Genomic DNA, 22,137 nt, shown 5'->3' with positions numbered 1-22,137 from the left:
TAGGGTCCAGACCGACCTATGATAATGAATAAAAAAGCCGTTATCGAGTCAGAGCTTGTGATTATCAGTGCCGTTTGTTCGTGCCACCGTGACGGGATAGAACAAGTTCAACAGACCGTTTTCGTGATTGTATTTTCTCTCGGGTCTTGGTTGATAAGGTAAAGTGGTACGGGGATGCACTACTACTCCGTATCAACCAAGACGTAAGGTAAGAGTGGCCTGTTGGGAAGAACTGACTCGGAAGCTGCGACTTGTTCGAACAAGTTACGTCACTAGCTTGTTATCTCGGGTCTTGGTTGACACGGTGAAGCGATACCGTGACGGGATAACCCCTCCCGGAAGCCCTTCACCGTACCAACCAAGACGTACGGTAAGAGTGAGCTGTTGGGAAGTACTGAAGCGAAGCTGGAGGTGCGAGTCCAACCTTTAAGTTCAAATTGGGCGGACTTTTAAATACCAGGTGCTGCTCAGTATGAAGTGCAAGCACAAGGGTGTCTATCGGTTAGCCATAAGCGCGACTCACAGACCTTCCAGTAAACGTGTGGATGTACACAAGACCTACATACCCAAAAATATCGAGTGGATGCTCAACTGGCCTTTTTGGAGCAAGGCATCGAAGGAAACACCTTGCGCGCAGGGCTATGCCACATCCATGTGGAATCTATTTGATATACATAGACCTATAAGTTTACTTCTACCACGCACAATCACAATCGCCTAAGTGGAATAGCTTCCTTTTGTTCACCACCCACGGGAAGCGAGTCTGCCCCCCTTCAAATTTTCATCGCTAAAGAATGATGATGATCAGGTGCGAACTAGCGCAAAGATAAACATGAAACTCACATCGTGAGACCGACCATAGGAGCACCGATATCTTCGGATACCTGATTTTGATTTCAGTGTGAAACATATAGAGATGATGAAATAAAAAGACTCCACCTCAGCGAGCATCTTGGGGTTGTTGTGATGAGTCACCTAGTGCGTCGTGTCAGTTGAGATTGTGTTATCGATTGGAAGGAGATAAGGTACCGCTTGCACGATGGCTCGTGCCCGTTTGGCCGGATCGCCAGACTGGAAAGAAATTGAATAGAGATTACCCGCGAGTCAATAGGGACCTACGTGGAAGATGCCAGAACCGACAAAAACTATTACCCGCTTGCATCAGTATCAGTGCCAACGAGGCTTTAATACAACTCACTTCCATCGCAACCCAGCTGCATCATGAGTGCTGCATCAGCTAAGATCCGTAGACGTCAGTTTTTGCCACTTTACAGCATCATCTGATGCACATACCAGGCGTGGCGATACCTCCAGCAGCGAAATTGACGACGGGTAACCGTTTTAGGCGGGCTGTTTCCTTGAGGAGATGGAACGGGGCTTGGATCTCCTTTGCATATGCGTACAGCTCTTCTTCGTTCATCACGCTAGCCTTTCTGATCTCGCTCATGACTGAGCGTTGATGACGCACTGCCTCGACGACGTTACCGGTGCCGGCTTCGCCTTTTGTCCGGATGAAAGCAGCTCCTTCTGAAATGCGGCGAAGGGCTTCGCCGAGGTTACGGGCGCCACACACAAAAGGCACTTTGAAATTGTGTTTGTTGATGTGATGTTCATTGTCTGCGGGAGTAAGAACTTCAGACTCATCAATGTAGTCTATGCCGATGGCTTGTAGGATCTAGGAAGGCGGTGCCAAAAAAGATAATTAAGCGAGTTGGCATCACGATGAAGATAGGGACTGGCCTGGGCTTCTACAAAGTGACCGATTCGTACTTTTGCCATGACTGGGATGGTGACGGCGTCAACGATGGACTTGATCATGGCAGGGTCGCTCTACATGATGGAGTTTGGATGAATGAAACATTGGTGAAACGGGAAGGCGGACCATGCGGGCAACACCGCCTTCTTGGCGAATATCTGCAGGAACACGTTCGAGTGCCATGACAGCACACGCCCCTGCCTCCTCGGCAATGCGTGCCTGAAAGGAGACGTGTTGAGTGAAAAGTCAGGGGCAGGATATGATGGTTCGCACTTGCTCTGGGTTGATGACATCCATGATGACACCTCCCTGGATGGATCAAGAGATAAGAAAGGGTAAGTATGCGGTTGGAGTGGGAGTACCTTGAGCATTTGAGCCAAGCCTGATTTGACCTGGGAATGGTGAGTACTGGATAGATATTATGGGATGTTGGATGCGACATACCCCAAATGTTCCCAACTTGCTGTTTCCTGTATCGCGCTGTGCTGATCGAGGGATGGTGGCAGCCGCCACTGGGGCGGTGGCAGATTGAGGGCCGTTTGAGGTTGCAACAGGAGTGGACATTTAAAAAGATGGTGAAGAGATACGATTAGAAAAAATTAGATGATGATTATAATATTCGCTGAGTCCCGAACGGAACGGAGTCATGGGTAAAATATGGGTAAATAATGCGCGTGACCTACTATGCGAGATGATTTACTCAGAATTGTGGCAGACAAGACATCGGATGAGAGGGATATGTATAGTTCTGAGGATGCGCCAACGAAGGAACATGTGACTACTTTTGGGCGGCAAGGCTATGTAGTCAGAAACCCTTGGACGTGAGCCAATTGATCACATCATTCTTCCAACGACCACCAGAGATGACAAGGTGCCTTTGTGCTATGACCTGGACTTTTAAACGATTGGCTTGTGGAGAATTGTGGCTGAAGAGGGATTGTTTCAAGTCGTTGGCAAGAGACTAGAGTTGTGTCAATAGACAAAACAAAAGGGATGAAAGACAATCACGTTAAGTTGGCCTTGGACGTTCCGAATTGAGACGATGTATTTTGTGCCACCGTTGCGAATGTCAGTATAGACAGGTAGGGAACCACGAGAATTGCGTGGAATGGAATAAGAGGCTCGGGTGATGAACGACATATTCCTGTGTTTACTGCGTGATAACAAGTGTTAGATCGGAATTTGAACTAGTTTATAACAAAGCCAGCAGAACTACCTGAATCCGTCAAAATAAATTTGAAATTGATGTAATGATGAAACCCCCCTTGATCATTTATATCTTCTGGCCTCCTTGCCTCCTTACGTAGCTATGGCGTTCCTACTCACTTATTTACCTTTATCCGAAGGTCTCACTCTCCATATAAGACCCCACACTATTCCGACTTCCTTCCTTCTCTCTCACCATCATGTCCTTGCTAGTATCGCCTGACTGCTGGTCATCAGTCGCACCTGACTCTAATCCCCTAGTTCCTCTAGATGAATATGGCTGGTCTGACCTATGGATTAATGCCTTTGACAATGCAAAAATCCCTTCCTATAATGCCTACTGTAAGCATCCTTTCAATTCCTCAATCCGCACACCTCCTAATAATAGTATTCTCAGTTCCTCCGTCCCCTTCTGAAACATGTTCCTCCTTCTCAACCGATCTATCACCATCCCCAGAACCAGTCACCATACGTGTAGTCTGTGACGTTCCCCTACTCGCTCCTCGTCCACTTCCATATCATTCTCCAACTTTCCTCAAATTCGATCTCCCCGATCCCGACGAAGATTTGTCACACCCACCCTACACACACAGACCTTCCAAACGGAAACGTGATCACAATGACGACCACGGCCATGATCATTTGCGTGTAAAACGCCGAAATCCTGGCTTACAACGATGGGCAGCCGGTGTCCATCGCCAAGCTTACTCCGGTAGCGGTACACAGGGCCGTTCTCACGTGTATACCGCTACCCGGCCTGATCGCTTACCATGAATCATTCCCCATCTTAGGGGTATCCTTCTCGCTTCATTTTATTCCCCTTCGTCAGTCATTCTCTCTCCTCAACCAACCTCTTTTCTAACAATCCCTCAGTCCATATCTGTATTATGCAAACCCGATTATGTATAGGCTCATCTGATGTTTGCCACATATTTTTGCCGCCCCACCGCCTTTCTATCACACAGCCTAATTCGCACAGTACGTTTCCTCCACACCAGACCACCGCAAGTTAGATTCATAATTACCAGCATAAACTCCACATTGTACAGTATTACATAGCATGTCATCTGAATCTTTCAGATAGTGGAATCGTAGCATATGATCATCACCTCATGCAAAGGCCCCACACAATTACCGCTTTCAATCGCAAGTTTCCACACCAAGCATCATGTTGCCAACATGTCATCTTGAGCCACCCCACGCCTTCCGACCTGGACGCCAACTGCAATATGTTCATTTCCGTAAATTCTATTCCATGGCGCGCGTCCCTGACGGCGCGGCGTTCTCAAAAATTCGCGTATATTCGACAACCGGATCCTCCCACTGTCCCCCCTTACACGTCAAATCCCATGCCAAATAAATACTTTCTACTTCAAGGTATGTACGCTCCACATCAACGCAGCTCACCACGGTGTAGAAGCAAGGACTCTATACCGCTCCAACAAACCTGATCAGGCAGTTAGTATTATTAGCATCCGTCCCGGTAGCCTTCCAGTTACGTTACAAACAACTTCTAGCTAGTGATAGTGGTCTAGGGCTCAACCTGTAGATCCAGAAAACTCTGCCTCAAAATCAAAAAACCCATTCGCACTCGCAGCTTTCCTCCGATGATTCTCCGCATGCTCACGTCGTATCTGAGCAGCCCGGAGGTCTATACTCGTGATTTCCAGTTCGTGCATTGCTCGTCGCACGGCTTTGGAAATTTGCACTTGTTCGGATGCTGCGCGCGAACGGCTGGCTTCGATGGCTTCGATTTGGGTCAGCTGTGTTGTGTTGTGTCAGATGTGATGCGATGTGATAGGAGTGGAATTAAGAATTACCTCGTCCTTGTATTTTTGGCCTAGGCGTTCTTTCAGAGTTTCGCGGCGCGTAAAGGGGGGGAGGAAAGGCGCTGTGGGGAGTTTGGGCATTTCACCTGGAGGTTCTTCCAAGTGTTTGAATGATAGAGCGGGAGATCCTGGCGTTGGTGGTGTTTTAACTGCATTGATTGCCTTGATAAGGTGAGTGGAGACGAGTGGCGCATTTTAAAGTCTCCTTCGGCGTCTTGGTCTGTGGACTCTTCCTTGGCTGAAACTGGAGAACGACCGGTGTGTGCGTCTTCAATGACTGATTCGGCTTTTAAACGGTACGTCTTCGTTAGGTTCAGCTTTAACATACGGAGAGGCAGATTTGGTGGCTGGTTTCTCATCTGGAGCGCGAAGCGAGCGTTGTGAGTGTGCTGGGGAAGCCGGGAGACGCGTCTCTTCATGCGCAGGCTTGACATCTCGAGACAAGGAGCGCCTTGAGGGACGGGGACTGGGAGTCCGACTCCCACGTCGCCTATCGCCGCGATGGTCTGAATAGTGACTTCGGGGCCCTGAAGGTGGATGGGGAGAATGCCCCGACTCGTGCTTTACCGGAGATCTTGATGAATACCGATGAGCGCTGCCATCAGAAGGTGGCCTGCTGTATCGCCTAGGTGAGTATGAACGACGAGAAGACTTTGTAGGTGAATAGTGCTCCCGACGGCGTTCATTTGAATCTACATATTAAGAGTCAATAGCATAGCATGCTTTGGGGTGTAAACGTACCTTCACGTGGAGCTCTATGCATACTCGATCTCTCCCTATCATCGAATCTTCGTCTATCATGGTGATTCCTATCATACTCACGACTCCTGCCCCGCCCTTCATAGTCCCTATCTCGCTCCGAATCAGCGGACTCGCCAGTTTCCTCCTCCATGGTAGCTACTCCCTCTGCGCGGCTGAAACACGACCCCTTCCGCGCCCTCGTCCCCTCCCTGAATGTTCATCGCGCGTCCAAGCCCTGTCGTCCCTACGCTCCGAAACCCTTCTGTCAGGCTCCCATCCTCTCTCTCTGGGGCGCTCATCACGGTGGTAGTACTCGCGGTGGGTATCATTTCGAGAAGGCGAAGTATAAGTGTCTCTTCCTCGAGGTGAACGTGGTGCTGGTGACCGGGGAGGATGATAACTTCTATCTCTATCTCTGTCTCGTTCTCGTTCACGGTCGCGGTCTCTATCATCGCGTCGCGGACGGTAATGGTCAGGTGCGGCCATTGGCACTGGCCTGCCTACATATCGCCTGTCATCTGTAGGCTCAGGCCAGCTATTTGCTGTTCTGCTGACTTCTGGTTTGGGAGGTAGACCGCTCATGGGGAGTTGCATGAGTTTAGATATTTGTGTCGGAGGGTTTGTGAAGGGTGTATTTAGTGCCGCGGAGATTGAATTCGACCTGACTGGGTTGGTGCAAATGCTTGAGAGGACTGTAGTGAGCGTCAGACATGCCTGTTGATCTAGTCCCACTAGCTTCGACGTCTCAAATAGAACACACCCCTTCTAGAGAGGATGGTATACCTGCGGAATTGGAAGAGGATCTGAGAGCATTTGGGTGCAAGCTTATTCATGAAGCTGGGATATTGCTGAAACAGTACGTCCGGCGCAGCGTTTACAGTCGATCAAATTATGAAACCTTTGGACAGAAAACAAGTTGCTGTAGCCACAGCTCAAATCCTGTTCCAACGTTTCTGGTATACAACTTCTATGAAACAGTTCGGTATCGGTGTGAGTCACCTGCTTATCTCACCACCAAAGACCGACATCCATATTCATCACAACAGGACATCGGAATGGGAGCCCTATACCTCGCATCCAAACTCGAAGAATGCCCACTCCGAATACGCGACCTCATCAACATCTACGACCTCCTCCTCCAACGCACCTCCCACACCCTCTCCTCATCACCCAAACCCAAAGACCCCTTCAAATACGCCCCAATGTCTTACTTCGGCAACACCTTCTACGACCTCAAAGACGCGCTCGTCGTAGCTGAGATGCAGATCCTCAAGCGACTGGGGTTTAACGTCCACGTGCTTCTGCCATATGGCACGCTTATAAACTATCTCCGCGTTTTGGGGTTGACGAGTCGGAAGGATGCTTGTGCGAGGGCGTGGGGGTACCTTAATGATGCGTGAGTGATTCTTGTCACTTGTGGTTTGTGTTGCGTGTTCTGATGGGATGGGAGCATAGCATGCAAACGCCCGTTTATGCGTTATATGCAATCCCGACGATCGTCAGCGCAGCTATCCTCCTTGCTTCTCGTCAACTTGATATAGCATTGCCTTCTTCGCCGCCTGATTGCTGGTGGGACCTTTTCGATGCACCTTGGGAGGACGTGTGGAGCGTTTGTGGGTATGTTATGCGTTTGTATCGTGAGCGCGCGCCGGAGGAGAGGATGAGGGTGTTGAGATTGGTGGGTAAGAAGGATGTGAGGGGGTGGTTGGAGGAGAATGCTGTTGGGCAGTCTTGATGCGGTCTTGGCGACTTGGGCGGATGTGGTTTTGGTCCGTGCGGCTCTGCACGCTGCGGTAGCTTTATGGACCATGTCCCTGGGCGGATGTAGTTTGGCCCGTGTGGCTGCGGCTTTTGTCGCCGATCTGCATGCTGCGGTCGGTAGCCTTATGGTCCGAGATGATCATGCATCTGTCAATTCATTGGTCACCGCAGCTTTGACAAGCCGTTGTCGCCTCCGCGAGTTATAGTCCCGCTCCACTCGGAAACGCGTTGAGGATGGCGCTGACATCATCTCACCGGGACCCTGTTGACTGGGGACTTTGAACTGAGATATACCCAGGCTTGCTCTTACTCCTCTTTCCTCGTCGCCCCTTCGTTTGTCCTCCCCCCATACGCATCTATGCTCAGCACGCCACTCTCTGGTCCTTCGTTTGTCCTCCCCGCATACGCATCCACGTTCAGGAATGCCTCAGTTCTACATCGATTAGCAGTATATCCCTGTATTTGAGGATTTGTTTCAAATCATTGCATGTTGTATGAGTTGCAAACCTCATTGCATTGGTATGGTGAAGCTGCACGTTTGTGCACCCATCAGTTCTGCTCGCAGCACCGGTCCTGCCTCGTTTGACGTCGACTCGATTTCAAAAGCATAGTTACCGTTGCCGGGCTTGGAGTTCGCTTGGACTTGGAGTAGCCTGTCGATTTTCCATAGATGGCGCTAACTGATCTCCACCTAAGCACCATTGGGTAGAGACGCTCAACATCGTAATCACTGAGAAGGAACGACTGTGTTGTCTGCCTAGGGGGGACTGGTTCGACTCATCTGTGGGCAGCTGAGCTCCTCTTGCCTCGTTGTCTCTTTCATACCCTGCTTCTATGGAGCACGTCCAGCATATGTGAGTATGCTTATCGATAGGCTGTGGACTTATCCTTTCTACATCCATTAGCATTACGCCCCTGAGCTTGTCTACAATCGTTGCGTGCTTATTTGGTCTGCAAAGAGCGCCCCTGAGCCAAAACTTTTTTTGATTAGCTCCCTGCAGGATGGCTCGGATCTCCATGTTGGCAAAAACATTCCAACTCTACCAGCCCCTTTTGGTTCTACGCCACATGCCCTGCTGCCACTGGATCCGTCATATCATATACGTCCAAGCCACCCCAAGTCACTTTGCGGCAGCCCTGCAAGCTTCTAGGGGCTTGTGAGAGGCTAGTACATACTCGATTGGCAGCTTGGCACATTGCACTTCGAAATTCTGAGTCGGAAAAAAGTCATGGTCGACGTAAGGTGAGGCCCTCGTATTGCCGACGCCATCATTTTCCCCCTTTCCCTCGCTAACGGAGTCTTGAATCATAAAATCAATTTTTGTCTAGGTTATCATGGTTTGGAAGTCACTGTCCAATCGAGCATAGGTCTGGTACGCACCGAGAACCAGGCTCAGATCAATGTGTTCTAGAGCAAGGAATCATCTCCTAATGTGACTTGACAATTAAGCTGTATCGCTTACTCCCTTGGAAAAGATTGACAGGTTGGACCCTTGCAATGCCTGTCTTGAAGAACCGACAAAGACTAATTACCGAAAAAATGATGATGACATAGGACTTGTCTGCACCGGGGGATGGCACTCCCGGTGAAGATCACCGCTAATACAACTAAAAGGAGCCAGAACTGCTCGCAACGGTAGGATGATTTTCCTGAGTCTTGCAAATATATTTATATTTACTTCGGATAGTATACCACTCCACACATTGCCAGCCAATTCATTTAAAAGAAGCATCAAAGTATCCTCATGGAGTACTTGTGACAGAATTAATATTCGTGCACGTTGCACAGCATCATCAACTGAAGCCCTTGCCAGCTTCCAGCGCTGCATGCGCAGAAGCCCGGGAAGAATCAACCCCGGAGCGCCCGAAGTGGTCATATTTGCTCAAAGCGAAGGCATGCCGTATATTGCCCCATTCGAATGGAGAACCGAGAATCCTTAACACGATCTCATGCTCCCCGTCGACCTCCGTAGACAGAAGACTGTTCTCGTGATCGCGGGCCCAATTGCTTGTCATCACCCTCGTTGATCAGATCTCAGAAGCAGCACCCGTGAATAATTGTCGGAGTCTCTGTTTAGCTTAGTCCATGGCGTACTGACTCGGAGAACACCTTGTGGGCTACATAGTAATCCCGCTGGCTAATTTTGCTCGGTCGATGATATTGACCCTCTGTGTACTAGTAGCATCTGATCTTGCTGGCTGGCAGGTCATTTGCGGTGCTCGGCTCCTCTGGATTCTGGAAGGATTGGAGCCCGCCATGCGGTAATCATCAATCACGACAAGTAAATCCAATTTTCGATGATTTGTCTCACATGGGTGGACCTTACAAACGGCAGTAGGCAATACGTTTACTACTGCCATCGTGCTTGGTTTCGATCTTGCCAGGACTCGGTAGCATCTTGTGTTATGTATTGTCCATGACCATGATGAATAGTGCTCGTGGTCAATGCATTATTCATGATCATGAACCGGTGACTAAAATACTGCGAGGGCTGCCAAATCTATGCCACGGGTGGACACGCAGGCAGTCGACACTGTGAATCAGTAATCCCCGACCATCAAATGGTGATGAAAAAAATGACCGACGTCAGCAGGATTCGAACCTACGCCCTCAAAGAGGAACAGATTTCTAATCTGTCGCCGTAACCACTTGGCTATGACGCCATCGGAGTTTATACGGCGACATGCAAATAATTATCGATTATCCTCCTTTGAATCTTCTCTATCTTTTTCAAGTTTTCTTCATCGTCTTATTTGGCATCCTCAAGGCAAGGCGAGCACGCAAGGCTGAATTGTTGAACTGATATATGCAGGACGGAGGCCCTCTCCTTGTTGGTTTCGACCTGATAGCTCCCGCACAAATCACGGTTTCCTTGTATTCGTGCAAGCGTACCCGAGATGCTTGGAAACCGTTGTTTGTGCAGTAGCCCAGACTTACAAATATTGCTTACAGACTTCCTTTCTTCTACACCGGTTTTTTCTAGCACCTTCAATCGCGAAAAACGGCCATACCACCTCTCCGTTTCTTCCAGCTGGGAAATGTTCAGTGCACCGAGTCCACATAGTAGACCATCGACCTTCGGGGTGTCCTGAAAGAAGGGATTCTAGTGACAACCTTACCTTGTGCCTCGTTGCACCTTTTGTTGACTAGGAATGTCGTCATCTAAATGTTGTGGAGCTGGCTAATGTCTTTAGAGAACAGTGGAATATGTCCTGTCTGTTCATGTTCCCTGAAGATCGAGGATGCACGGCCCAGAGTGAACGAATCACTGGCAAATCACACGGTCGGATCTTTATCTGTCCATACGAGCGCGTCCATGAGAGGCGTTGGGTCGAGCCTATGCAAACGTCGCTTGTTTCGTCGCAGGCAATATCTTCAGGACCGTTGTTGTTCCCGCCTCTTCGTACTTATTCAATGCATCCTTCTAGTTCCTGCTGCAACTCCTTCCTCAACTCGTTGGCAACCTCAACCTACATTTCAAACGTGTTCGCGAGTCAGCAAGTTACCAGTTAGCCAACGCCTTTTGGCTGGCGCACTGGCCAGTGTCCCTAGCTCTGACCTAGTAAGCTACTGTTTGTGATGGAGGTTCTTCGAGTGATTGAATGGTTTTGCAGCTCATTAATGAAGAAACACTTGGTCCGGTCTCTGTTTTTCAGGAATGCGTTACGCTTCCATTACCGAGTTGATCATAAACTATGATAAGGATATTGAAAGCCTGATACGTCGGTGACCCGATTGTATCGCGGTTTATCGTGACCTTGACATCTCTTTGTTGCACCAGGACCGCTACAACAACAAGAAGTGGGCGCTGTGTATGGAGCACCATATACCTTCTGTCAAGTGTTGAAGGACTCGCCGCAAGAATGTCAAACTCGGGTTCGCCTTCTGATTAAGTGCATAAATTGGCTATTGGGTGTTTCGATGGTTGTGGACATCTCGCGATAGGTCTGGCATGGGAGAAGGTACTTGCAACTATGCTATATGAAACGGCGGTACGTTGATCCCGCCCATTCTCAGTCATGATCTAGCTTCCTTTTGACGAACACTTTCGGTATACCAGATTGGCGAATTGATATACACTGAATAATTTCCTTTGGACTGTGGTCTCATCCTGTTATGCGGCGGGCGGGATATAGTGTTCATCGTCGAGTGCCCCGAACTTATATATGTGTTGATTTTTCAAACACGTGACCGCCGCGTCGCGATCGGCTTTGTTTATTGGCGTGCAAGTTTGGTGCAAATAAGGTTCAAACCTGGAGTATAAATACCTCGTGTTTGCCGTCGCACTGATATCCCTCAGTCAGTCCCGCCATTATCGTCATTTTACGCTCGCCAGCTTATCTTTACGATCCTCTTTTCATTCGCCAATATGATCTCTACTACTACCCTGACCCGTGCCGCCCGTGTTGCCTTCCAAGGCTATCTTACAGCCGCTTTCTTCAAAATAATCGTCGTCGACCGCACTATCGAGGTCGTGTCCAGATCAGAGAAGGTCTCCATTCGCCTTGTCACATCCACTGTCTGCTCCTCGACAGCCGTTCTTCTCATAGCCACCACCAAAGCTGCTCAACAATTCCTCAACGACGATCTCCAACGCGTCCCCGCTCACAAGGACGTCGACGATGCCGTTGGGCCCAATGCATGTTTTGCTGGCGGTAGAGTTGCGGATGCTATCTCAACAACCAAGGCTTTTGGAGCACCAGCTCAGCCATCCTCGTCGCGTGCAGTGATTGAATCAACTGAACCCGCCTTTGACGGTCCCACCGAAGGCTTGTCGACAATTGATTCTGATACGACACTGATAGCCTGTGATAAAGACTCGGCTAAGGACATTTTCTCCGGTGATTGTGTCTCAGACACCACAGACCTTGACTCGGAGTCGCTTGCTGATGAAAGCACTTTATACGAGGTGGGTAGCGCGTTTCTTTCCGACTTTTGTCAACTAATGTTTGGGTTTATAGGACGACTGTCAGGCTACAGCACAGTGCCTTACAGATGATGAACCGGAACACATCTTGCACGCTGAATATGACTCTCAGACTATCAACGATCCAATCCAAAGAATGGCAACTCTTTCTCTCGACCATGTACCGTCTCATTTATCAAGTCTCAACAATGTATCTTCTCTCATTTCAACTATCTCTCTCGACGATGTAGCTTCTCATACTTCGATTCTCCCTCTCGACAATGTACCCTCTCACATTTCAACTATCTCTCTCGACGATGTAGCTTCTCACATTTCAATTCTCCCTCTCGACGATGTACCCTCTCATTTATCATCTCTTTCTCTCGACAGTGTACACTCTCACTTATCAACTCTCCCGCCACAGCACATTCTATACGCCCACACTATCAACACCCTACCTGACCCGTCTCAGCCTTCGGAGCTTCAGTCAACACATGCCCTAAATGATCGCACCATCACCAACCTACCTGGAACTCCTCCTGATTCTCAGTCATCGAAATGTCAGCCCCGATCCACCCAAGTACAAGACTGCCCTATCGACGACCTAATTCGAAGAATGTTAGATCTTTCTCTCGACGATGCTCCCTCTCAATTATTGACACTTGGGCCATATCACGCTCTACACGGCAGACCTGTCGACGCGTTACCTAATAACACAAAAGTTCTTGCTCTCAATGACAGCCTCGCTATCAATACACTACCAGAAAACCCAGACGCTCTTACTCTCGACGACAATCATGCTATCGCTATTGACGCTCTACTGCAAAAATCAGCAGCTCTTACTCTCGACAACCACGCTATCGCTATCGACGCTCTACTGCCAATGCAAAAATTAGCAACTCTTACTCTTGACGACAACTACGATATCAACACGCTACCCAATAACACAGACGCTCTTGCTCTCGACGGCAACCACGCTATTGACGCTCCACCGCAACAATCAGAAGCTCTTACTCTCAGCTTTGATGCCTCTCAGTCATCAAAGCTTCAGCTACAACACATGCTACACGACGACACTGACGACACGCTACTCCACAACACGGGTGCTTTTTCTCTCGACGACGGTTCATCTCAGTCATCGGAACTTCAGCTGCAGTCCACCCTAGACGATACTATCGACGTGCTGCTGCAAAAAATGGATGCTCTTTCCCTCGACGATCATCCCTCTTGGTCACAGCCGCGGCACATCCTATATGACGACACTCTCGACGATAGCAGTCCTCGACACTTGCACCACAAGATTTCCTACACCATGATGCCGCCAACACCCTACTCCGAAATACCAAACCTCTTACTCACGATAGTTGCTCTTAGTCCTCGGAATTTCGACTACGACACACCCTACACGACGATGCTATCGACACCGTACTTCGAAATGTGGAACCTATTATTCTCAACGGTAGTCCCTTGCAGTCGCCAAAAATTTAGCCACAACACATCCTATTAGCCGCTGAACTCCCCACGATGTCTACGAATGGTGAGTGGCCCATCCATACTCTTTCCTCCCTTACCAATGTCTCAATGTTATAGTCCCCTACGACTAAACTCGTCAGACGTCGACTCATCCAACATCTCCGGTGTCAGAGTCCCCTACGACCAATCCGGATGATACCTAATGGCCTCCCTCGCTGTCCCCTACGACTGGAGTCACATTATCCACGAGGTTGCAGGCCCTCCACACATACTACCCAACATAGCGCAAGTCTTCGATGAGTCAGAGGTCCCCTACGACCAATTCTCGACGATGCGCCAAACGGCACAACGGCGTCCTTCACTGTCCCCTATGACTTGACAGCTGAAGGCCATCGCCCACAATCTTACAGTCCTGCACATTAGTAATACATCTAGTAGGCCAACTTGGTCCCTTCGCATTTTCCTCACTACCCATCAACGTTTCAACTACCCATACTACAGAGTCATTTCGATCTGTATTCTTTTTTATTGCTACGATCATGGACTGTCCATTTAGTTTACTTATGCAATCTATGTTTATTTCATTGATGTCCTGTTCCCCTCCATGAATACAATTTTCTTCCATGTTCTGAAGGCGAGACATTTTCGAGGCTCAGAACATTCTGTTACCAAGGCTGCAGTGGCTATCGCATTGCAAGATTGCTCTATTGAGATCTGATTCCCTTCATTTTCTAACGATGCCATTCTATGCGTAGCTGTCAGTTTTCGCATTAGCAAGCAAAAATTCAGATCTATCGATCGGCCAATGATATCTGATTTTTACAGATAGTAGCAATAGTTGTGCAAGGCTATTTGGGCTTAAAACCGAAGGGTTTGCGACCCGAAACATCGTTTCGAACCTATGCAGAAAGTCCAGGATGAGCCGTGATGCGTTGATGGGAGGGTGGGCCCCAGCAGCTCAGAGCAGAGAATTGTTTCGACAATTCTGCCAGAATCGAAAGTAATGCGTCGAGTAAAGTTTCACTGGCAACAGAATAGTGAATCTTAGAAGACAAGGACGAGACGGCAGGCCGCTAGAAGGGAGTGGAGGTCGGGTGCGACGAAACACGAGTGTAGTCGGGCAGTAGAGAACTTGTGAACACTACATGGTGGTATGAAGCAAGAAAGGTGAGAACCAGAAAAGTTCGTGTTGCCGCGTAGAATATAACCTCTGCGCTTGCCAGGGGTCACTTTATAATGCATTGGCATGACTGTGATGAATGATCATCGTAGTAGATGCATTATTTTTCGTGCCTGATATCGTACGGTTTTCCAAAAACCACCAGTGCAGTCGGACCTGATGATATGATCATTGTAAGTAGCAGATGAACAACACTGGTAATGGCTCACGCTTCCCTGGCAGAGGTAACGGTGTCACCATCTGCCTTCTGTAATTCCAGAGTTGAGAGGTGTCATTTTTAGGATCACCACAAGAGAACGCGAGGGCACAAACTTTTGGGATTTAAGAATTGTGGCGTTTTCGGATGTAGGATGACTGCGAATATTGTTGAACACAGTTGCATGACATCTTGCAGTAGACTCGGAACGGTTAAGCCAGAGGTTCACCACTTGTTACAAATGACTGTTCATATAATTTTGGTTTGGCATGTATAACATCTCTGGTAGTATATCGGATAGTACACCCGCCTGTCACGCGGGAGAGCGGGGTTCGACTCCCCGCCAGAGAGATTTTTATCCTGTGGCGGACCTTTTAAATGGCGGAAGCACATACAAACTCATCATGGTGTAGCATCGTCAGGAGATTTCCTTGATGTCAGACGTGACTATGATTATGTGCATATGCACCATGCCATGGCCACCCGATGCAGATCCGTGTGAAGCGCTTCTGGAGGCGTTCCGGCGATTCAACATCGAAGATTACATATCAGCAAGTATCCAAAAGGTTTCCGAGGCAAGTTTAGGATCGCCCAGGACTCTGACTTCCACTATTGTAACGAACTGCTGCAAATTTAACGACTCATGTTTCTAAATCTTTAGCCACGGTTCAGTGCACCGTGTCAAAAGTTCCGTCTTGTTATGTCGGTGATTGCTCATGCCCAGTGAAAATCGACAAGTTAGAGGTAGATATGTAACAATAGACATAGAAAAAAAAATCAGGACATCAATTCTATCGACCCATTTCGAGGTATATCCCTAAATTGTGACTTTTCGAGACGCAAAAAGATAGAGATCGAGACGAGTTTTTAACGTTTAGATAGGATTCTCGATGGCATTAGATCTTTAGATAGACATTTACATGCACATTATCACTCGATTTGGCTTGAAAAACATATCGATATAGAACTAATGCGAACAAATGAGGCTATCTATGGGTATCGCTTGGGTTAGGGTGGTATCGCCATCATTCGGTGTAGTATCGCTGCTTGCTGCGCCTCGCCCGCCCGCCATCCCGCCATCCACTACTCCTCGTCCGCGCCTGCACCATCGCCAGTAGTACTGACTCCACTGGCAGCTGATTTGAGCTATAGAACAGGGCTATTAGTGTAGTACGATGAAATAGAATATAGTGGGTAGCGCTCACCTGAACAGCTGCCTTGCATTTGTATATCTACAATAGTAAACGGTATTAGATAGATATCAATATAACAAAAGAAGACGCACCTCTTTGTCGGCTTTAGATAGCCCAATCCAGTAAGATGCGAAAACGGTCGCTGGTTCCTTTTGATGACTGTTTGATTGCCAGTCGAGAGCACACAGGTTTCTGTTTGATATGGATCACAGAATCAGTGTAGATTGGTCTGGTAATAATAGAATATCTTACCGCGCAGTGATCTTTGGGCTCACCCGCATTGGCTTGGTGCTCGGCTGGTGCTTCTTGATGCTATTAGGCTTCGAGTCGCTGACCACAATCGCGGTCTTCGTTTGTTCAGTATGAGTCGTTCCAACGAGTTCCACTTTCACAGCTAGTGAAACTGCATCGGTGTTCGATTGGACCCCTGGCACAGAGACTGGTGTGTTCTCGTTAAAGGGCGGTATCATAGCAGAGTGGGATTCAGAAGGCGGAGAACCGATAGAAGTCGGAGGAAGTTGCTGTGGAATAGGTCTGGGCCGAGGTTTGAGAACAAGATTAGAACTAACCGGTTCACGATGGTGACCATTTGCTTGTCAATCGAGCGCACACAGATTACTACGAAAACAGATCAGAAAATACTAGTACGTGATATCAACTAAGACGTACCAAGGCGTTACTTTCATGCCAATACACATTGGTTTTACACTTGGCTGATGAGTCTTCTTAGCAGGCGCAGGAACTACAAGCAGCTCTTTCTTGACCGAGAGCGATATACAAAAAATATGGCACTTACCTCATTCTCTTGATCACAAGATTCAATGCAAGGAATCTCGGAACTTATCGAGGCTGGTGAAGGTGAGTCTGGGAGGCTGGAATGAACACTCGTAGTACTGCCAGTTCGCTATTTTTTCAGTGCTGGTATTGGTTGAACTTCGACATCAGGAGATACAGCTCGTTTCAGGGGATTAGAGGGGGGAGGTGGCCAATATATCTGGGATCTCGATGGAGGACTCGTGAGTTTCAGGTGTCGTGTCAATGTCATCAGGAGCGCACCAGCAATAAGTCCAGTAGACGGGATTGTCGTGAATGACAATCCACGAAACAAGTCCAGCTCACTACTAGGAGGTGAGCTGCAAAAAGAAAATATCGCCCCACGCCGACAATCTGAATTCTTCGAGCTTAGCGCTGGCTTTGCTTTTGTTGAGCTCGACACAGCCGTTAAGTTAAGTTCTTCCTCCAACCAGGCAAAATAATGGGTTAGGGCAGTCCCATTGCGAATGTAACAGCGCCTGAACTAGGGAGGGTGAGTGCCGCACTTGTTCAATCAGGGCAGGTAAGGGATGAGAAGGATGAGAGAGCGAAGGGCTGCTGTAGATTAGTTTGATGATTCGAAAACGAATAGATTTCGTGTGCGCGATGCTACTGTGACTGGTTAATGAAGCGTGGAAGACGAGATTGGTTTGAGTGAAGTAGAGAGATTAATCAGTGTGATAGAAAGACCAGTGACCAAGGAAACATAAGGGAGAGGCACAAAGAACTAGCAAGGACCGAGTTCCTCTCCTCAAGGACAACACTGGCAGTCACATTAAGCGAAATAACTGCTCGCCGCCCTGGGCTCGCGGTTGTCGTGTTGTGCTAGCAACACAAGGGAATGGTCGTATCGAGCTGGACTCGGTGTCACGGCAGGGGCGAATGACATGGTGGGTGGATGAGAAGATGCGAGTGGTTCAACTGTACTAGGACTCCAATAAACATAATGCAAATACGGTTATGGACTTGTGCAAAATACACACGTGCATTAAATGCATGCAGGTGCAAAATTTGTCGCAAAGTTGCAAACTACGCAATCGAGGTCTGACATGTTTGCATTTTTTCACCTTTGGAAAGATTCTTTGCGTTTGCACGAAATTAGAGTTTTGCCTTCTCGAATTTCTTAGATTTGTATCCGTCTCATTTTGTACTTAGACGTCTATCGGCACGTATCTACCTCATTCTTGTCGATTTTCACTGGGGCTCATGAGCAAGGCCGCCTCGGCGTGGCGGTCCTCCTGCAACCGAGTTACCGGACGAGCGCTTAGTCGTCTTCAAAGCTTCCACTGCGCCCCACCACCATCCAGATTCCAGCGAGCTTTCCACAGCACTAGAACCAACATTTATCACCTAGAGATTTCTATCACTCCACGGTAAGTGGCGCAGTTCGAATGTTTTGCTGCCCAACTTATCACCGTTTTGCAGGATTACTACGCCAAATTGACGCCAAAGCATTATTTCTTAACTTCAGCAGCCTGTAATCCTTGATTCAACGTCCTCGTAAGTCGCGAGGTGCTCCTCTTCTATGATTTCTAACTGTCGTACCCCACTAGTACTTCTCGGAGTTTATTCCGCTTATCTGTATCACCCCCCTTTCCAAGGAGTCAATGTCAGCATAGCCATCTTTGATCCACCCTCTTGTTATCTGACATCATCAACAGTTCTTTGATATGTCTGAAGGAGCTTGGGAGAAGTTTTCCCAGGTCGCTGTGAAGGGTGCTGAACATGACTCTCGTGAACGCCGGCCCCATCCTAAATGTTTGGAAGGGACCCGGGTGGTCCTTCTTAATCACATTTATGGATTTTCAGACACCAAACAGAAGAATCGACTCATCTGGCTGCATGGCACAGCCGGCGTTGGAAAGTCTGCTGTTGCGTTCACTGTAGCTGAAAGAATGAGAGGCATGAAAATGACCGAGGAGACGAAAGTAGAAACGCGGCTCGGTGGAACATTCTTTTTCTCGCGCAAGCATACGAAACGCCGCACGACTGGTTATTTCTTCATGACGCTTGCTTACCAGCTGGCCATCAATTTTCCCAGCGTCCAGCCAGACGTGAACAGAGCTATCCTCAAGGATCCCTCCCTTCTAGACCCCGACAAGTCACTTCGCAAGCAGATGGAGGGGTTGTTTCTGCAACCTCTGCGGAAGCTTCAATCCAGACTACGCGAGTGTCCCCCTTTGACGTTCGTTGTTGACGCACTTGATGAATGCACACACGAATCCTCCAATGATTACTCATCCGAATCCAGGGATGAAGGTGAATCTGAAAGCGAACTTACCGAACTCATTTCCCTGCTCGCCCAAGTTCTTCGCGATCCTGATCTGCCTTCGATCCACATTCTAGTCACGAGTCGCTCGGAAGCGCACATTTGTGAAGCTATGCAGAACGAAGATGTGCGCCCGCTGTTGTGCGAGATACCAGTGAAGATTTTGGGGGAGGGTGTTGCTGGCACCATCTCGCTAGACGGCGTAGATGTTGACGAAGATATCTATCGTTTCTTGGAGCATTCCTTCAGTAAGCTGCGAAGTCGCTGTCCCACCTTCCCGCAGCCGACGAAGGATCAAATTGAGAAGCTGGCGATCCGAGCAGGCAGACGTTTCATCGTGGCGTCTACAATGATGAAGTTTATCGATGATCGACACAACGACCCCCGTGACCGACTTCACCTCATGCTCGAGCTCACAAGTGAACTGTTACCAGGAACGGAGGTGTACGAGTTATACGACCGCATCCTCTCCACATGTGCTGATCCGAAGCGGGCATACCTACACTTGTCCGTTGTTGCTGCCCTTACAGATCCTCTACCAATCTCACAAATCTCGGAACTTCTTGGCCCTGGTCAGGGAAGGGACGTCAAGGAAGTACTGGTGCAACTGCGGTCTGTCATGGATGTTCCTCTCTTCAGCAGTCTTCCTGTGAATATCTATCACTCGTCCGTTCGTGACTATGTTTCCCACCGCTCAAACTGCAGTCTCTATACCACTTCACCTCACTCCCTACTCGCACATTCTTCTCTCCGCTTGATGACGCAAGAGCTCCCGGGTCGCTCAGCCCTGTTGGATGCGCTCTTATCACTGAAGAAGCACAGTCAAGCTATGGAACCCCAGGACCCCAAGAATCTAACACACTCATTATCTTTCATCGTCCAGCCGCCGGAGCCAATGCAAGTACTTGTAACTCTCCTATGGCTTCGGGGGAAATCACAGTCCAGAGTTACAATTCTGGTTAGAATCTCTGGACGGGCGTTCCTGGCTGGAAACGCTGGACGGGCGTTGTTGGCTGCGGACTCAAGGAGGGAAAGACTGGCTGCAGACCCAAATGTCGCAAAGCTGGTTGGACATCTCCAACCCGCTACAGATCCAGCGCGGGCAAAACTTAATAGTCTTCCTTAATAATTGGCAGACTATAGCAGAAGGAAGTCGGCCATTGCTTTTATATGAAAACTTACTGCAACCCTCGCTGCGGAACCAGTCTGTGCAGGAACCGCTGCAAACCTGTTCCATGCAAATGTCGCTGTCGCTGCCAACCTCGCCGCGGAACCAGTCTGTGCAGGAACCGCCGCAGACCCAGCCCAAGCAAATCTCGCTGCCGACTCCCAGGAGGAACGACTGGCTTCAGACCAAAGAGGGGAAGGACTGGGTGCAGAGCCATGTGGGGAAGGACTGGGTGCAGACCCAGGGGGGGCAAGACTGGCTGCAGACCCGAGGTGGGAAGGACTGGCTGCAGACCGGTGGAGGGAGGCACTGGGTGCAGACTCATGGCGCACCGGACTGGCTGCAGACCAAGGGCGGGCGACAGTGGCTGCAGACCCTCGGTGGCCAAGACTGGCTGCAGACCTTCGGTGGTAAAGACTGGTTACAAAACGAGCACGGCCAAGACTGGCTGCAGACCCACGATGGAAAAGACTGGCTGCTGACTCGGGGTGGGAACGACTGGCTGCAGACTCTGAGTGCGCGGGACTGGTTGCAAACCCCAGACGGGCGAGACTGGTTGCAGACGCCACAAGGTCAAATGTGGCGGTTGACGACTGCCTGGGTGGCAATGGAGGAATTTTCGAACACATTAGAAGCAATCAAGCAGCACATCATCATCCCGGAATTGTCTTCACAGCCAGCTTTTCGGGTCATTCAGCAGTTCAAGAACTTGCCGGATTTCTTAATGTTTCCTGTGTTCTTGGCGTTAAGGCACCAGGATCATTCCACCACCTCTGCATTAACACAAGGTCACCTCCCACCTGACATGGAGATCATCCCTGCAATGAAGGTTTTTTCTAATTTCGCAAACAAAGCACACGAACAAAGTCAGTCATCTTCCGACGTTCTCAATTACGCATGTCAAAACTGGGCTGTCCATATCTCGCGAGCTCCGAAGCCATGGGATGAGAACCTCGCCCATATATTCAAGTATTTCTGGGATCATCATCTCCTCAACTGGCTCGAGAGACAGTGGTGTGTGAAGGATCTACAGTCTTGCCTGACCGTTTTATCTGAAGCCGAGAACCTTGCAAAGGTGCGTGTGCGCTGTGTTCACAATAATGTCCTCCTAGGCTCGCAAGCTGACCTACGCGTACAGGAACATCTTCTCCAAACCCCAGGTCGTATCAATAACCAGTTTGAAGCTGTCGGGTTTTCCGAGGGCGAGAAACCTCCTAACGTACGTGTACTCACAATGGTTTCTTCCTAGACTTGCAAGCTGACCTACGCACACAGGAACATCTTCTCCAAACCGCAGGTCATCTCAGTGACCAGTCTGAAGCTATCGGGTTTCCCGAAGGCGAGAAACCTGAAAATGTACATGTGCTCATAATGGTTTCTTCCTAAACTCGCAAGCTGACCTACGCACACAGGAATGTCTTCTCCAAACCGCAGGTCATCTCAGTGACCAGTCTGAAGCTATCGGGTTTCCCGAAGGCGAGAAACCTGAAAATGTACATGTGCTCATAATGGTTTCTTCCTAAACTCGCAAGCTGACCTACGCACACAGGAATGTCTTCTCCAAACCGCAGGTCATCTCAGTGACCAGTCTGAAACTGTCGGGTTTTCCGAAGGCGAGAAACCTGCAAACGTACGTGTGTTCACA

The 22,137-nt window shown here is 49.0% G+C and overlaps 8 protein-coding genes and 2 non-coding genes across 10 annotated transcripts; 5 read left to right on the top strand and 5 right to left on the bottom strand.

The window, feature by feature from the left end:
- Positions 1 to 741: 741 nt before the first annotated feature.
- Positions 742 to 2,320, bottom strand: DFJ58DRAFT_658812 (SOR/SNZ family-domain-containing protein; the record flags this gene model as incomplete). The annotated part of the gene is made up of 12 exons (XM_041382052.1): positions 742 to 787; positions 844 to 884; positions 940 to 975; positions 1,030 to 1,071; positions 1,120 to 1,145; positions 1,199 to 1,237; positions 1,294 to 1,665; positions 1,722 to 1,830; positions 1,883 to 1,975; positions 2,030 to 2,065; positions 2,119 to 2,148; positions 2,201 to 2,320. 12 exons carry the CDS (start codon positions 2,318 to 2,320, stop codon positions 742 to 744), a joined length of 990 nt encoding a protein of 329 aa, XP_041245118.1.
- A 241-nt stretch (positions 2,321 to 2,561) lies between these two features.
- DFJ58DRAFT_658808 (ribosomal protein L49/IMG2) lies at positions 2,562 to 2,896 on the bottom strand (the record flags this gene model as incomplete). Its single annotated transcript, XM_041382049.1, has 2 exons — positions 2,562 to 2,717; positions 2,765 to 2,896. 2 exons carry the CDS (start codon positions 2,894 to 2,896, stop codon positions 2,562 to 2,564), a joined length of 288 nt encoding a protein of 95 aa, XP_041245117.1.
- A 69-nt stretch (positions 2,897 to 2,965) lies between these two features.
- Positions 2,966 to 3,805, top strand: DFJ58DRAFT_307126 (uncharacterized protein). The gene is made up of 2 exons (XM_041379753.1): positions 2,966 to 3,304; positions 3,360 to 3,805. The coding sequence occupies exons 1-2, from the start codon at positions 3,163 to 3,165 to the stop codon at positions 3,734 to 3,736; spliced, it is 519 nt and encodes a 172-aa protein (XP_041245116.1). The 5' UTR covers positions 2,966 to 3,162; the 3' UTR covers positions 3,737 to 3,805.
- Positions 3,806 to 4,294: 489 nt separating this feature from the next.
- On the bottom strand, positions 4,295 to 6,166 carry DFJ58DRAFT_782102 (uncharacterized protein). Its single transcript, XM_041389822.1, has 5 exons — positions 5,715 to 6,166; positions 5,116 to 5,483; positions 5,037 to 5,093; positions 4,783 to 4,953; positions 4,295 to 4,725 (listed from the first exon to the last, which is right to left on the bottom strand). Exons 1-5 carry the CDS (start codon positions 6,124 to 6,126, stop codon positions 4,501 to 4,503), a joined length of 1,233 nt encoding a protein of 410 aa, XP_041245115.1. The 5' UTR covers positions 6,127 to 6,166; the 3' UTR covers positions 4,295 to 4,500.
- Positions 6,167 to 6,197: 31 nt separating this feature from the next.
- DFJ58DRAFT_306967 (cyclin-like protein) lies at positions 6,198 to 7,488 on the top strand. The gene is made up of 4 exons (XM_041379752.1): positions 6,198 to 6,388; positions 6,441 to 6,522; positions 6,579 to 6,928; positions 6,988 to 7,488. Exons 1-4 carry the CDS (start codon positions 6,243 to 6,245, stop codon positions 7,265 to 7,267), a joined length of 858 nt encoding a protein of 285 aa, XP_041245114.1. The 5' UTR covers positions 6,198 to 6,242; the 3' UTR covers positions 7,268 to 7,488.
- Positions 7,489 to 9,875: 2,387 nt separating this feature from the next.
- On the bottom strand, positions 9,876 to 9,957 carry DFJ58DRAFT_t77. Its single transcript has one exon. It is a non-coding gene; the product is annotated as a tRNA-Ser (tRNA).
- Positions 9,958 to 10,251: 294 nt separating this feature from the next.
- Positions 10,252 to 11,458, top strand: DFJ58DRAFT_782093 (uncharacterized protein). Its single transcript, XM_041389821.1, has 2 exons — positions 10,252 to 10,856; positions 10,909 to 11,458. The coding sequence occupies exons 1-2, from the start codon at positions 10,461 to 10,463 to the stop codon at positions 10,978 to 10,980; spliced, it is 468 nt and encodes a 155-aa protein (XP_041245113.1). The 5' UTR covers positions 10,252 to 10,460; the 3' UTR covers positions 10,981 to 11,458.
- Positions 11,459 to 11,663: 205 nt separating this feature from the next.
- On the top strand, positions 11,664 to 13,707 carry DFJ58DRAFT_726661 (uncharacterized protein; the record flags this gene model as incomplete). Its single annotated transcript, XM_041385393.1, has 2 exons — positions 11,664 to 12,203; positions 12,256 to 13,707. 2 exons carry the CDS (start codon positions 11,664 to 11,666, stop codon positions 13,705 to 13,707), a joined length of 1,992 nt encoding a protein of 663 aa, XP_041245112.1.
- A 1,621-nt stretch (positions 13,708 to 15,328) lies between these two features.
- DFJ58DRAFT_t78 lies at positions 15,329 to 15,400 on the top strand. Its single transcript has one exon. It is a non-coding gene; the product is annotated as a tRNA-Asp (tRNA).
- A 732-nt stretch (positions 15,401 to 16,132) lies between these two features.
- DFJ58DRAFT_726660 (uncharacterized protein) lies at positions 16,133 to 16,831 on the bottom strand (the record flags this gene model as incomplete). The annotated part of the gene is made up of 5 exons (XM_041385392.1): positions 16,133 to 16,195; positions 16,255 to 16,281; positions 16,335 to 16,434; positions 16,495 to 16,776; positions 16,812 to 16,831. The coding sequence occupies 5 exons, from the start codon at positions 16,829 to 16,831 to the stop codon at positions 16,133 to 16,135; spliced, it is 492 nt and encodes a 163-aa protein (XP_041245111.1).
- Positions 16,832 to 22,137: the final 5,306 nt, after the last annotated feature.

Source organism: Suillus subalutaceus (assembly GCF_016647625.1).
Source record: "Suillus subalutaceus strain FC151 chromosome Unknown DFJ58scaffold_38, whole genome shotgun sequence".
In the NCBI taxonomy this organism is placed as follows: Eukaryota; Fungi; Basidiomycota; class Agaricomycetes; order Boletales; family Suillaceae; genus Suillus; species Suillus subalutaceus.
The sequence above is the reverse complement of the archived record's forward strand: the minus strand, read 5'-3'. Positions and strand labels throughout refer to the sequence as shown.